The 15,705-nt window shown below is 43.6% G+C and overlaps 1 protein-coding gene across 1 annotated transcript in view; it reads left to right on the forward strand.

Annotated features, from left to right (window-relative positions):
- The window catches only part of LOC124712384, a 109,439-nt gene that overhangs the window by 39,622 nt on the left and 54,112 nt on the right, over positions 1-15,705 (forward strand). Inside the window, exons 2-3 of the mRNA XM_047242680.1 lie at positions 9,847-10,194; positions 12,183-12,387. Coding sequence (XP_047098636.1) covers positions 9,847-10,194; positions 12,183-12,387 — 553 coding nt within the window. The remainder of the gene's footprint in view (positions 1-9,846; positions 10,195-12,182; positions 12,388-15,705) is intronic.

Below are 15,705 nucleotides of genomic sequence, written 5' to 3' on the forward strand. Positions count from 1 at the left end.
TCCAAACACTTAGCAGTTGTGGGGCATCATCTACCCGAATATATTATCTAGCCTTCATTCACTTCCCTTATGTATGTTTTGCAGTCATCATATAACATCTAATACTTCTGCGTTTATGAATCCGAGCTATTTAATCTCGTTTAAAGATAGATGTTTCCTTTCACATGGGCTAAATGTTCGTCTGCAGCGTGTATTTACGAATTTGCCGAGTAGTTCTAATACATATTTCAACATTTTTTGTTTTGTAATTCCTGTAATAACTTTTTCTTAAAAATTATTTTGGTGTCCTCATTATTTCTACGATTTTAGTTTTATTGGTAGTGTCCATTCTTTCCAGTTTGTCCGTCAGTTTTTTTCATCCTAGGAGGTCTGTCCGTTTTTGTGGAACTCTAGTCATTGATCTTCATTCTGAACTTTTATATCTGTTTGTTCTTGAGTTTGGCAACTTAATAGTCGTGTTTTAAACATTTAAGATTACGCCATAAGCATGGATATTATAGTACGTAGACAGGACTGGCAACGTTAGTACAGAACTCAACGTTGTGGATGCTGTAACTAGTTTACGTTGAAATATGATTCTGTAGTAAAAGTAGCAGCTTCATTGTGGAATGTGATTTTTCTTTGTAATCTATGCCTTGTGCCTCAAATAAAATTAAATAATAATGTCCGAGAGTTAGAAAAATAGGCGAAACAGAGATCAAGGAACAATTCTCTTTCCCACAAGTTGCGAAATAGCCACAGCAAAATATTCTAGTGATCCAGGACGTATTCAATGTAAAGAAAGCTTCTGAAATGAAGTTTTTATTGCACTGAGCTCCTGTTAGTAGACTGGATTACTAGTTTCATCATGACTAAGCTGCCATCTTCAGATCCACACACGTACACTGTAGATCAGAACATGGCAGCTGAGTTCTGCCGAAGTTAGTAATCCAGTGTACCAACACACGTTCAAGGCTATAAAAACTTCATATCTGAAGCTTTCTTTAAATTGAATTCATTGATCCACACTTACACACTGTGGATGTGAAGATGGCAGCTTAGTTCTGTCGTAACTAGTAATCATATCTGAAGCTTTCTTTACATTGATTCGTTAATCGCTCTCCAGTCGACAATGGTATGTACGTAATGGAAGTATTTCTTTTGTTATAAATCAATGTACGGACCACAATTATTTATGTAATGACACGATTTGTGTAGTACACTGCATCTGCTCAAGTCTGAAGATGGTTATCGTCGACCGAAATTAATAACCTGACTGTTGTCCGTAAATGGATTTATAACAAAAGAAAGATTTGTCTTCTTTACAAATGATGATCCTAAAAACAAAAATGAAATGAATGTAACACGTTTGTGTTATTGGATTATGTTTCTGTTTTAATCGCACCAAACAGTTTTCGGCGTGAATACACATAAAATTTTTAGTAAGAGTGGGAACGTTGCATCCTCTCTGTTCAGCACAAGTTTGAAAATAGCTACGATTTTTTTTCGCACAACAGCGAGTTTGTGGAAGAAACCCTTATCTCAAGTTCCGCTGTTAAATGACGCCCAGTTGGTTCTGAGTCGGCTGTTCTGCTGTTTGAGACGTTGCGTCACTCCTGCGCGAATGACAGTAGGTTATTACTGAAGGCCGGCAAATAAGCCTTTCGTAAGCGGGTATTACCCATTCGCGAGGTGACGTGTGCCGCGTGGCCTCCAATGAAATAGCTGAAGTGTTATCTCGTTACAGCTCGTTTGTTCTGGTAACTTGCGTTGTGAGCAGATGCGCTTAAAGGAATCTCGCAGATTACAGTTCTGCTGGACAACTTCCTTCTTTTGTGCTTTCAACAATATAGTTTTTAGGTGTCTGTACGTGACCAGGTAAAAACGGAACGCTTATATCATCACTGTTGCCTCCCTGCCTTTTTGTTTGTGTGTCCGTCTGTTAAAAACCTATTTTCGCAGGAACGGTACGACATACTAAGCTGAAATTTATGTCATGTACTAAGGTCTACCGCCTCTTTGAAGTGTAAGAAATTGAAGCATCTATGTCAATACAATCAAAAGATACGACCATTTATATCACTCGCTCTTCAAAACCTGTAAGTTAGTTCCCTTTGACCTAGAATTGTGAAAATTGACAAAAAGGTATCTTTCACAATACAAAGGAAAAAATCTGAAAATTGTGAATTAGTAATTATATCACACGAAATAAAATTTATGTTTTATCCGACTGTCTGTCTGTCTGTCTTTTTCCTCAGGAGTGGGTTGGTGTATCAAATGGTTCAAATGGCTCTGAGCATTATGGGACTTAACATCTGTGGTCATCAGTCCCCTAGAACTTAGAACTACTTAAACCTAACTAACCTAAGGACATCACACACATAACTAATTCGGGGGCATTACTTACTAGCACGCCCTCGTAATGCAAGATGTGCGAAATACCTTACCATAGTAATTGAAACACTGAGGACGACAGGGAGCTTTATGCCAAAAACAAGAAGCACTTCATGCTTTGGCAGGGAAAAATTAAATTAATTAAATTAAAGAGTAACAGCTTAAAAAAGAAGAAAAGCCCATCTAGTTGAATAAGGTCCCTACGAGTTATTGATAATTTTGCCACTGCTAATGTGAAATTATAATAGCACAGCCTGAAAAAAAAAAAAACAGTTAAAGTTTAAGCTGTATTGGACTACTAAGGCTAGCAGGTCTGAGCTTAAGTCCGTGTCGATGTCCAGGTCATTATTGCATTAATTTATAATGAACATAGTTTGAATTTCATAGACAAAATGCAGGTTACTGGGACCGTGTAATGAAGAGTCAAATAAAAAGGGATGTAGCGAAAACTTTCGAGATTTCGTCAACAGTCCTAATACAGAAATAATAAGTTTGCTGGAAACGTATCATACTTAGGAATGTAGCGAACCCACCCGTGTGAGTTCTCGCATCATGAAGAATGCTACTTGAAAAGGCTATTCACTGTAGTGGACAAAACATGCTTGTCAGAGATTAAACACTTAAAAAAATAAGGCTTCGTCATTCGCTTTTAGTTTGGGCATCGAAAAATTTGCTAATACTGTGGCGTGGCTCACTAATTTTAGGAGAATCACTTCGCTTTTTACGAAGGTACTAAGGTTCTGACACTGACGTCTAACATGTGGACTGTGCCATTAAAGAATCTGTCATGATTCGAATAAGGAAGCCACTGATCAAACATGATAGTGGCTACAACTTTAGGAAGGCCTGGCAACACGCAGTTAGTCTAAGAAGAAGAAGTAGACTGTAGAGATACTCCATAACGAACTGACTACGAAATCGTAAAGAGCAATAGCGGAGGTGCCCCCAGCACTCGTACCTTGCCGCGAACCTAGGAGTGAGCAGCGATTCGTCGGCAGGAGTGGGGAAGGGGATACCCTGCTCAGACTGCGGATAGAATGGCAGATTTGGCGTGAGGGGGCGGGGGAAGGAGATACAAAAGTGCGCACCGGTCCCCAAGCAGTCGGTTTATCTGCGTTCCTGACCAAAGCAACATGGTTCCTTGCCGAAATACATGATTCGAAAAGAAATAACAGATTTTATTGAAAGATACAAATACATCTCGCGTGTCAAGTGGATGGAGCAAAGTCTAAAGTCTTATGGTCGCGCAGACACTGTATTATACATTCAACACGAGAACCATGCGTTGCTCGAGAAACATTGAAACGGTAGTCCATTTCATTCACACAGAGATCAACAGGTCCTTGTTTATTGAATCGATAGCTTCAACAACTAGATTTCGCAGCCCTTGACGACTAGATGATATAGGTGGGACAAACACGCTGTCTTTTATGTGTCTAACAGAAAAAAATCGCAATGTGTGAGGTCTGGTGACTTGGGAAGCCAGAAGCAATGAACAAGATCTTGTTGTCCAACTGTTCCAATCCAACATATGGTTTTGATAAGATAACGCCGCATCTCAAGGTGAAAGTGTAGCGGGGCGCCGTCACGCATAAAAATGAAATCACTGGAATCTTAGTGAAGGCAGCACGTCCGAATGTGACATTCGTGGCACAGTTTCCTCCACAAATAGGAAGGTCCATAAACTTCGTGAGCAGAAACGGCACAAAACACATTCAGTTTCGGTGAGTGTCTTTCATGTTCGACGACGGCCAGGGTTTTGTGACCCCCAAACTTTTACATTATGGCAGTTTATTTTACAAGACACATGAAACGGCGATTAGTCCGAAAAGATGAGTTATTGGTAAAAGATGTAGCCTGTCATATCCTGCAGGACTGAAATGCAAAATTAGTACCTTCTATTACCGTCGCCGGGGTGCTGTTGCTGCAGTAACTGCACCTTGTAAGGCTTCATATGCAAGCATCATTTCAGAACTCGCCACACCGTTGTTTGAGGAAGTTGAAATTTTTGGCCAGCCCGTCTTGTGGACGTCCGAGGACTCCACGTGAATGAATCTCGAAGTCGCTCAAAATTTTGATTCGACGTGCGTGGCAGACCTGTGCTGTTCCCTTTGCATATACATCCAGCTTCCAAGAACTTTTTATGCCAGCCATAAATCTAATGGTGCAGAGGCGGTTTCTTGCTCAACAGACGGCGGAATGCACGTTACGCTTGAACAATGGGCTGACTTCTTGCAAATTCCTACATAAAGCATTTGTTTCCTTGTGGTGTACTCGCCATGTTGCTACAAACAAACAACGGTGTTAAAAACTTCGAGCCTTCTTTTAACCAGAGACTCGCGCAACTTGTTTCTACCTGTATTAGTTTGTACGTAATAAGCAACTGAAATCTGTTGTTTCTTCTTCAGTTCGGTATTGTGCCCGTGGACATTGAGACTGCCGTGCGGCAGTTCAGTCGTGAACTATTTCGCCAGAATCACACAGTTTGTTCAGTACGGAAAAATAAATGAAACTGATGTTTTCCTACGTATTCTAGGAAATTTATGTGTTTCCTTCGTTTGAAATGTTAAAATAAATGAAAAAATTATTTAGTGCTAAAAAAATTAAGAGTTTTTATTTGAATTCTAGTTGCTTCTTTCTGCTTCCCTTTGTAACAGAATACGAATGTTATTGAAAATGCAGTACCATATTTTAAAGTTTCATTTCGACTGTTTTGAGATTCCACAGTGCTCAGTCAATCTTTCGTTAAATCGAACTTGCCAGGTGCCTTAAGCTTCGCAAATCGAGACTTGACTGAATGTCATGAAGCTCGATAAAGTGCATTATTAGGTGTTGACTGTAGAAAGACGGAGGCTGTGTGAAATACGCTTTTTTTGTCCTATTAGGATTCAGCACACTGAAGACCACGAGAATGTTCTGCTTTAATTAAAACGGTGTTTCCCTCTTTGCCCTCTTCTCCTCTCTTCATGGATTATGTGATTTCACCAGCCTCGATCAACAAGGTCCGGCCATCTCATCCGTGGTCTTCCCCTCTGTCATGTCCCTTTAGCTTTGTAACCAAGAATTTGTGCTGAAAGTCTACCTTCATGGATTGTGTCTAGATGTTCCCACTGACTCTGTTTAGATCTATTTTCCTATGCACTGAATGAGCTTTTACTTCATTCCTGATGTCTCAATTTCTGAAGGGATCTTCTTTGGTACACTCTTTAACGCTACGGAGAATTCATTTCCGCAGCTTGGATCCTGCTCATATTCTGTTGTGTGGAAACCCAAGTTTTCAGATCCATATAGAATTAACTACAATTTTATCTTACAGGAGATTTTCCCCTGAATGCAGTAGCTTCTGTTTCATTAGTGGAGGTGTTCATGTTATATTTAGAAGCCAACAAAATAAGATGATAAACGTCTCCTTGAAGGTTATCTTCATTTTCGAGAATTACTAGTTAGTTAGATTATAAACCAATGACCATTTTGCACGGTAAATCGTAATGATATGGAATGAGTCACTTTACATCCAGAACGCAAATTAATTTGTAGACATGGCCACATGGTGAATATTTATAAGTGTTTTTTTAGTATACATGTGTGAGTTACTAATTACTAATGACTGACCCCACCTATAAACATTACAATAACAGAACTTATTTCACGGAATAGAAGGAAGTGTCTAGGAGAAACCTTTCCAGTTCGTCTTCAGATTTTACTTTGCTACCTGTCAGTTGTTTTACACCACTAGGTAAATTATCAAAGATTTTTGTGGCAGCATTGTGCATCCCTTTCAGTGCTACAGACAACTGTAACGTGGAGTAATGAATGTCACTTTTCCTTCCGTTATTGTAATTGTGTATATCATTGTTCCTTTTGGACTGTAGTGGGTCATTTACATTTCGTGATGGAATAAATATACTGCGAACCAGTAGTCAGAATGCCCAAATCGTTAAACGGATGAAACTTCCTGGCAGATTAAAAGTGTGTGCCGGACCGAGACTCGAAATCGGGACCTTTGCCTTTCGCGGGCAAGAGCTCTATGAACTGAGCTACCCAAGCACGACTCACGCCCCGTCCTCACAGCTTCACTTCCGCCAGTACCTCGTCTCCTACCTTCCAAACTTTACAGAAGCTCTCCTGCGAACCTTGCAGAACTAGCACTCCTGAAAGAAAGGATACTGCGGAGACATGACTTAGCCACAGCCTGGTGGATGTTTCCAGAATGAGATTTTCACTCTGGAGCGAAGTATGCGCTGATATGAAAGGAAGTTTCACATCAGCGCACACTCAGCTGCAGAGTGAAAACCTCATTCTGGAAACTTTATACGGATGTCTACAAGAGGATCATGGCTGAGCACTATATATTATTCCTACAACACTTTTTTTTAACAACGACGACATTCTTTCTTAAATATGAGTTACCCCGGAATACTATTCCATACGACATTACTGACTGAAAATTTGTAAAATATGTCATCTTACTGATGTGTCAGTCCCCATGATTTGCTATAATTGTAGGGGCAAATGTGGTTGAACTGTTTTAGGCGTTCCAAAACGTGCTTTTTGCAGTTTAAATTATCATCAACGTGGGCAGCTAATAATTTAGAAGCTTCGGCCGTATTTTTTATTTCCTCACCACCCGTTACGCTAGGCTTTATCATCTAGTACCCCTAGATGTGAAAAACAGAATATGATGCGATTTTTCAAAATTGAGGGTGAGACTGTTCGCAGAAAACAAGTAAATGATATTTTTAAGAACATTGTTTACAATTTCTTCTGTTTCTGTGCGTATGCTTGAATTGATTACAATTTAGTGTACCTGAAAAATGAACTGATTCTGCTTGTTATTAGACGGAAGATAGTTTACAACAAACAATAGTAGAAATAAGATTGAGCCTTGGGGAATCCCATTCGTGATTTCTCCTAGTCAGAATCGTGTCACCAGACTATATTGGTTCAAATACTATGTACAGCTTTCTGCATTCTTTTGTGTAGATGTGACATTATCTTAGCTATACCATCAATCTCATAAAACTTCAATTTATTTTGGAGAATATAGTGATTCACACAGTCCAATGCATTAGATAGATAGCAGGAAATGCTGACCGGCGCTATTTTACTATGTATCGCTTGTAAAATTTGGTTAACGTGTAAATGAGATTCATAGTAGAGTAACTCTCCTGAAAACCAAACTATGAGTTTATGAGGGCGTTAATGTTTCTAAAGTGAAACACTATTCTAGAATACATCAGCTTCTCAAAGATTTTGGAACATGATCGTTTGATCATTTGCGTATAGTAGAGTATTGAAGCCATTTCTACACTACTGGCCATGAAAATTGGTACACCAAGAAGATGACGTGCTACAGACGCGAAATTTAACCGACAGGAAGAAGATGCTGTGATATGCAAATGATTAGCTTTTCAGAGCACTCACACAAGATTGGCGCCGGTGGCGACACTTACAACGTGCTGTCATGAGGAAAGTTTCCTACCGATTTCTCATACACAAACAGCAGATGACCGGCGTTGCCTGGTGAAATGTTGTTGTGATGCCTCGTGTAAGGAGGAGAAATGCGTACCATCACATTTCCGACTTTGATAAAGGTCGGATTGTAGCCTATAGCGAATGCGATTTATCGAATGGTGACATTGCTGCTCGCGTTGGTCGAGAACCGATGATTGTTAGCAGAATATGGAATCTGTGGGTTCAGGAGGGTAATACGGAACGCCGTGCTGGATCCCAACGGCCTCGTATCACTAGCAGTCGAGATGACTTTTGTGGCGGTGTTCGTAGCGACAAACACTTGGCTGTAGAAATGGCTTACGAAGTCACCCCCACACTTTTAATAGTGGGCCGACCGGTCCGCTGGAACAGTAAACAGAAAGATGAAACCCCAAACACTCTGATTAAATAAAAGTCGGTACTTATCTTTATTACTGAAGATACAGAAACACAGTAGTGAACTCGGTGTCTACAGAAATCTGTCTAGTTCGAGTCGGAGCGGCTAGGTCAGCGTCGGCTGACGACAAACAACAACTCTGCTGTGATGAACACACAACTGACTAGCAAGTACACAATTCGGTGGCGAGTATACAACTGAGCGGCGAATACAGAACTGTCCTAGCGCTCGCGACTCCAGCGCTTAAGAACCCAGCAGCCAGCGGTGGCGCGCGCAGACTTGCGGCGATTTGCTGTCTCGCTGGCGCTGCTTATGCGGACGGCGTCCGGACTTTGATGCTGCCAACCTTTTGGCAGCGGGCTCAGTTGGCATTACTGGCTAGGACATAACAATGACAGTCATCATATCCGCATCGCTGTAACGGATCGTGCAGCCACATCTCGATCCTTGAGTCAACAGATGGGGACGTTTGCAAGACAACAACCATCTGCACGAACAGTTCGACGACGTTTGCAGCAGCATGGACTATTAGCTCGGAGACCATGGCTGCGGTTACCCTTGACGTCGCATCACAGACAGGAGCGCCTGCGATTGTGTGCTCAACGACGAACCTGGGTGCAGGAATGGCAAAACGTCATTTTTCGGATGAATCCAGGTTCTGTTTACAGCATCATGATGGTCGCATCCGTGTTTGGCGACATCGCGGTGAACTCGCACTGGAAGCGTGTATTCGTCATCGCCATACTGGCGTATCACCCGGCGTGATGGTATTGGGTGCCATTGGTTACACGTCTCGGCCACCTGTTGTTCGCATTGACGGCACTTTGAACAGTGGACGTTACATTTCAGATGTGTTACGAGCCGTGGCTCTACCCTTCTTTCGATCCTTGCGAAACCCTACATTTAAGCAGGATAATGCACGACCGCATGTTGCAGGTCGTGTACGGGCCCTTCTGGATACAGAAAATGTTCGACTGCTGCTCTGGCCATCACATTTTCCAGATCTCTCACCAATTGAAAACGTCTGTTCAATGGTGGCGGAGCAACTGGCTCGTCACAATACGCCAGTCACTACTCTTGATGAACTGTTGTATCGTGTTGAAGCTGCATGGGCAGTTGTACCTGTACACGCCATCCAAGCTCTGTTTGACTCAATGCCCATGCGTATCAAGGCCGTTATTACGGTCAGAGGTGGTTGTTCTGGGTACTGATTTCTGAGCTATGCACCCATACTCCGTGAAAATGTAATCACATGTAAGTTCTAGTATAATATATTTGTCCAATGAATACCCGTTTATCATCTGCATTTCTTCTTGATGTAGCAATTTTAATGGTCAGTAGTGTATCTGTTGATCTTTAAGCCGCAGGTGATATTTTGTTTTAAGCACTGGGCACGTCATCTATGTAGATGTTTAAAAGAGGCAGAGACTGCGCATATCTTTGTCTAACTCCCTTGTTCTTGCTAATTGTTAAGGCAAGTTATATGCGTCTGCGATTATTTTGTTTTTTGTTTTTTTATGTATGAGTGATCTCGTACGAGAGCAGCGACTCTTACTTGCACGTCCTCTTGATTTGGTCGACAGGTGCTGGAGTGCCACGCGTTCATCTGCAAGCGCGAGATGGCGGCGAACGCGCTGGTGCGGTGCTGCTTCCACGCGTACGCCGACTCCTCGTACGCGCGGCACATCGACGGGTCCGGCGGCGGCAGCGCCTACGGCACGCTGCGCTCCACTCAGGGAGGAGACTCCGGCCCAGGGGGCGGCGGGGGCGGCGCCGGCAACAGCGACTCGTGGCGACGCAGCACCCTGTCTCTGAACCACCACTCCAGCGCGGGGGCGGGTGGCACGCTCACCTCCAACGCCTCCGCGGCCAGCGCGCTCTCCGGAGCCACCGATGATGTCAGCATCTACAACGGCGACGAGAACCACAAGGTGCGTCACCCCTAATCTCTGTTACATATGGGTTACACGCTAATCAGAAAAGTGTTTTACCAGGGACTTTCGATAAGTAATGCAACAAATTTTTTATTTATTTATTTATTTATTTATTTATTTATTTTTGTTTTGTTTTTACAAGCACGGTGGTTTTGAAACTTCCTGGCCTGGCAGTTTAAACTGTGTGCCGGACCGAGACTCGAACTCGGGACCTTTGCCTTTCGCGGGCAAGTGCTCTACCATCTGAGCTACCCAAGCACGACTCACGCCCCGTCCTCACAGCTTCACTTCCGCCAGTACCTCGTCTCCTACCTTCCAAACTTTACAGAAGCTCCCCTCGAACCTTGCAAGACTAGCAGTCCTGCAAGAAAGGATATTGCGGAGACATGGCTTTGCCACAGGCTGGGGGGATGTTTCCAGAATGAGAATTTTCACTCTGCAGGAGAGTGTGCGCTGATATGAAACTTCCTGGCAGATTAAAACTGTGTGCCGGACCGATTCCACATTCTGCTAGCAGTCATTGGATCTCGACCAACGCGAGCAGCAATGTCGCGATACGATAAACCGCAGTCGCGATAGGCTGCAATCCGACCTTTATCAAAGTCGGAAACGAGATGGTACGCATTTCTCCTCCTTACACGAGACATCACAACAACGTTTCACCAGGCAACGCCGGTCAACTGCTGTTTGTGTATGAGAAGCACGTTGTAGGTGTCGCCACCGTCGCCAATCTTGTGTGAATGCTCTGAAAAGACAGTCATTTGCATATCACAGCATCTTCTTCCTGTCGGTTAAATTTCGCGTCTGTAGCACGTCATATTCGTGGGGTAGCAATTTCAATAGCCAGTAGTATATTTCACCATGGATGACACCTGGGAAATAAGCTCAATACGTTGCAAGCATCAGTCGTGGTCAGAACAGGGTTCTGTCTAGTTGTGAGTGCATTAGGTCGGAGCTAACTGGATTCGTGAGTGAACGAATCGTTGCCCCTCGTATGGTGGGTGCTTTTGAATCCTAGGCAGTAGAAGTGTTTGGTGTTTAAAGAGGCACTATATCGAAGATTTGTACTATATGCAGGGAAAGCGGAAAACTTTTAAGACACAACGCGGGCGAAAGTGTATCTCAAGTGATCGTGATGGACGCTAAATGAAGAGGACTGTTAAGAAAAATTAGGGGACAACAGTAACAAAGTCACTGCTGAACTGAATGTCTCGACAGCCAACCCTCTCCGTACCAAAGCAATCCTAAGAGCGCTCGGTAAGCTGGAAATTCTTGGGCGAGCTATTATTCCAAAACCACTCAACATCAATGCAGAGGGGCAAAACCTGTACTGTGAAGCAATGGAATAAAGCCATTTGGTAGAACGAGTATTGTTTCATCCTGTTTTTAACTTCTGGCCGAGTTTCCTTCCCAAAAGTGAAGAATGGCAGGAGTTCAGTGGTGATGTGTGCAGCCGTATAATGGTATTTCACGGGCCCCATGTTTACTATTCAAGGCTTTATTACTGCAAAGGATTACGGGATCATTTCGGCTGGTAAGGTCTATCCCATGGTACAATGCTTGTTCCCCGATGATGATGTTCTGATCCATGACGACGAGGCGCCTGTTTAGAAAGCTCGCATGGTGCAGGACTGATTTTGTAAGCACGAGGATTGGATCTACCTTGGCCACCATAATAACCAAAACTCAGTCTTTGTGGTCTACTTTGGAGAGCATGGTGCGCGTCCCTATACACCGCCATAATCCTTACTTGAACTTCCAGTTATTTTGCAGGAAGAATGGTGTAAAGCAGGACGTCAAGTTATCCATCCTGAGACGAATGCAAGCTGTTCTCAATGCCAATCGTTTTCCTACAGAGTACATCACTTGTTTTGTGTTTTCGATTTTACCATATTTTTGTCCGCCCCCTGTACCTCCAAACCAGGAAGGCCGGTGAGACTACGTGCAGGTAGACATAGTTGCTAAGGGCCGCGGACGCTTTGCAGGTGTGGGTGGGCAGCGGGACGCTGGAGCGCGAGGAGGTGTACGGCGGCGGCTCCTCGACGGTACGTAGTTCGCGGTCGCAGCGGCCGCGACAGGTGGTCGCGCCGGTCAACGCGCCGCCCCCGCCGCCCACGCCCAAAGAAGAGAAGGCCAGCAAGAAGGCCGCCGCCAACACCAAGGAGCGGAATCGCCGCAAGAAGCTGCTCGGTAAGTCACAACTCCACATGACTCTACGGTAATCGTAAGGATAGTCTAGTAACGATTCTCGCTGTCAGTACATTAATGCAGAGTGTAAGGTCTCAGGCAAATCCAACACCTTCCATGAAAAGCCTGACATGATAGCAAATCTGGCAATATGTCACATAGCTCCGAATAAATCCTGACATTAAATTAACCAAAGTAATACGATCAACGAATCAGCAAACGGAATACCACAGACTAACACAAGAACGTCTAAATGCATATCATACCTTCCCACTGTGAAACAGACGCAGTTCCGAGGGGAGAAACGAGAACAGAAGCCGAGAGCAGAGCCGTGTAGGCTACAAGGCCCTACGATAAGATCGGGACAATGGAACACCCGCATCGCCGGCTAACCGCCAAGAGGTCAATCCCCCAGCCCATGTTAACAGATAGAGCCCTCCAGAAGAAGAGTATAGATCTTATGATAGTTCTAAATGGGCCACACCAGTTGCAAGTTTTTGTGTGAGACTATTCGCATCTCTGTTATGTAGCGAACATTAAAAACATTGCCCCATCACGAAATGTATAACGTTTCTCATTGGATAGACAGAATTTCTGTAGGGGGAGATTAAGATTAACATTGAGACGCTGATTGGTCAGTTGAAAACACAGCCAGATACCTTTTTCTTAAACCAACATCGGTAAACAGTAGTAAGGATAAGTTCGAGAGAGTTGCTTCCGAGATAACGAGGTGTGTGGAGCTGCCCCACCAGCCGCCCCTGATGCTGCCTAACCACCGACAAGGTAATGAACGCACGCGATGCCGCATAAGAGCGCATAAGGCTTCACTCAGAACTGCAGAAGTCTCATCTGTTACATCCCCTTTTTACGTAATACTAGTGTCGATCGTCAATTAAACTTCAAGGTTTTCACATCTGCTACTTCTGAAACGCGATTATTTTTCTGTTATATAATTATTGAGAAGCCACATCAGCCACTGTAATTTATGACAAGTTAAATAAGTAATTAACGATAATTGAGGTTCACTGTAGACCATTTTTGATAGTTTTCTCTTTTATGAAATTTTATTTAAACCTAGATTGTTGATGTGCTATGGCATAGGTCATCCTTCGATCCATTGTAGAACTTGGAAGCCCATTCAGGGAATATTCGTTCACATTTTTGTTGAACGCAGTTGGTTTTTATCATCCTGTGTTAAAATATTACCTTTTATCAATAGTACAATTTATAAACAATGTTTTGTGAGTAGAATAAAAATTCCAATGGTAAACTTAACTGCTTTTTCGGCGGTATTTTACCAGCTAACTAAAAATAGGAAAGCGTTGAACCCCTTCCACTAAATTTAGTTAGTATTAAGATTCTTTTATAGGGAGTGCAGTGGCCCTGACGCTGAAATCATTAAGTATTTGATTATATCATCGCTAGTCTCACTGAACTCTTCTGAACGCTACATGTCATGTGCGGTCTGGCGTCTCCTTACCAGGAACAGCTCCCAGGTTCAAACTAGTCAATTCCCTAAAAAACCACGCTCAGAGCGTCGTTGCGCGAAAGTAGAAGGGAGACACGACTTAGAACAAACAGACACCACGCAGAATGTTAGAAGAGGCACGTTAGGAATATAGGCCGGTGCATAAGTTCGGTGAGTTTTTGTTTTGCATGTTCTTATTCCGGCGGCTATGGGTATATATATTGATTGTAATTTTTTATTTGTAGTTCACTGTTGCTATTTGAGTTTACACATTGTCATTTTGTCATCTGGAGATAGTGAGTGGAGCTGGGGACGCTAGTAAATGGAGTGCCAAGTGGAGAAATCGGAACATTTCCGACATATTCTTCTGCTTGAGTTCAGTGAAGGGATGACAGCTGCGGAGGCAGTCAGAAACATTTTCGCCCTGAGTGGGGATAATGCAATTGGACAGAGTACTGCAAGGAATTGGTTTTCTCACGTTAAGGAGAGTCTTTTGACGTTAATTAGTCACCGCTTTCAGTAATGCCTTCGGGGCTTGATGAAGATGGTTCAAACGTGTTAATCCACAATGGTCCACGTCAGTGTACTCGAAAATGGCAAATTCGGTGAACTGCGATCTTTTCACCGTTTTGCGACATCTGCGTGCATTGGGGAAGGTTCAAAATGGGTCAAATGGCTCTGAGCACTATGGGACTCAACTGCTGAGGTCATTAGTCCTCTAGAACTTAGAGCTAGTTAAACCTAACTAACCTAAGGACATCACAAACATCCATGCCCGAGGCAGGATTCGAACCTGCGACCGTAGTGGTCTTGCGGTTCCAGACTGCAGCGCCTTTAACCGCACGGCCACTTCGGCCGGCGAAGGTTCAAAAATCGGGCGTACGGGTACCACTTGCTCATAGCCAAAATCAAAAAATCAGAGGGTGGCCATGCTCGAGCGGCTCATATAGAACACGGACCATTCCTATCCTCTACCGTTACAGGTGATGAGAAATGGTGGTTTTATGCTAATATAAGGAAACTAAATGAGTGGTTGAGCCCGTACAAAGCAGCAACTCCCCATACAAAGACCTGAGACCATCTACGAAAGGTAGTGTCAAGTATCTGGTGGAACAGCGGCGGCATGGTGTGCTATGAATTGCTTCCCTCCTGAGGTATAGCCACCACTGCTAACACTTATTGTCAACAACTGAGACGTCTTGCAGAGCCAATCCAACGACCATGAAGTCTATGTGAGGTGATGCTGCTCCACGATAATCGCCGCCCGCATTCTGCTAGACTGTAAAAAATGGCATACAGGATTTGGGATGGGAAGTCATTACGCAGCCACCTCATTCACCTTATCTTGCGCCCTCAGATTTTCACCTTTTCCGCTCTCTATCGAACAACCTTCAAGGATCTTCCTTTCCGGATGAAAATGCGCTGCGAACATGGCTCAACGAATTCTCCGCCTCAAAACTGCGCGATTTCTGCAGTCGCGGAATCGAAAAGTTACCTTGGCGTTGGCAGACTGTTGTAAATAATGAAGGAGAATATATTGTTGATGACTAAAATCTGTGTTACGTGTGTCTGTTGTGTTTATAAGAAACTTACGGAAAAACGCTACGGACTTATGCACCGGACCAACAGAAATACGATTTCTTAGGTCTAGTTAAGTACACTCCTGGAAATGGAAAAAAGAACACATTGACACCGGTGTGTCAGACCCACCATACTTGCTCCGGACACTGCGAGAGGGCTGTACAAGCAATGATCACACGCACGGCACAGCGGACACACCAGGAACCGCGGTGTTGGCCGTCGAATGGCGCTAGCTGCGCAGCATTTGTGCACCGCCGCCGTCAGTGTCAGTC

Source organism: Schistocerca piceifrons, chromosome 8, assembly GCF_021461385.2.
Source record: "Schistocerca piceifrons isolate TAMUIC-IGC-003096 chromosome 8, iqSchPice1.1, whole genome shotgun sequence".
Classification (NCBI taxonomy): Eukaryota; Metazoa; Arthropoda; class Insecta; order Orthoptera; family Acrididae; genus Schistocerca; species Schistocerca piceifrons.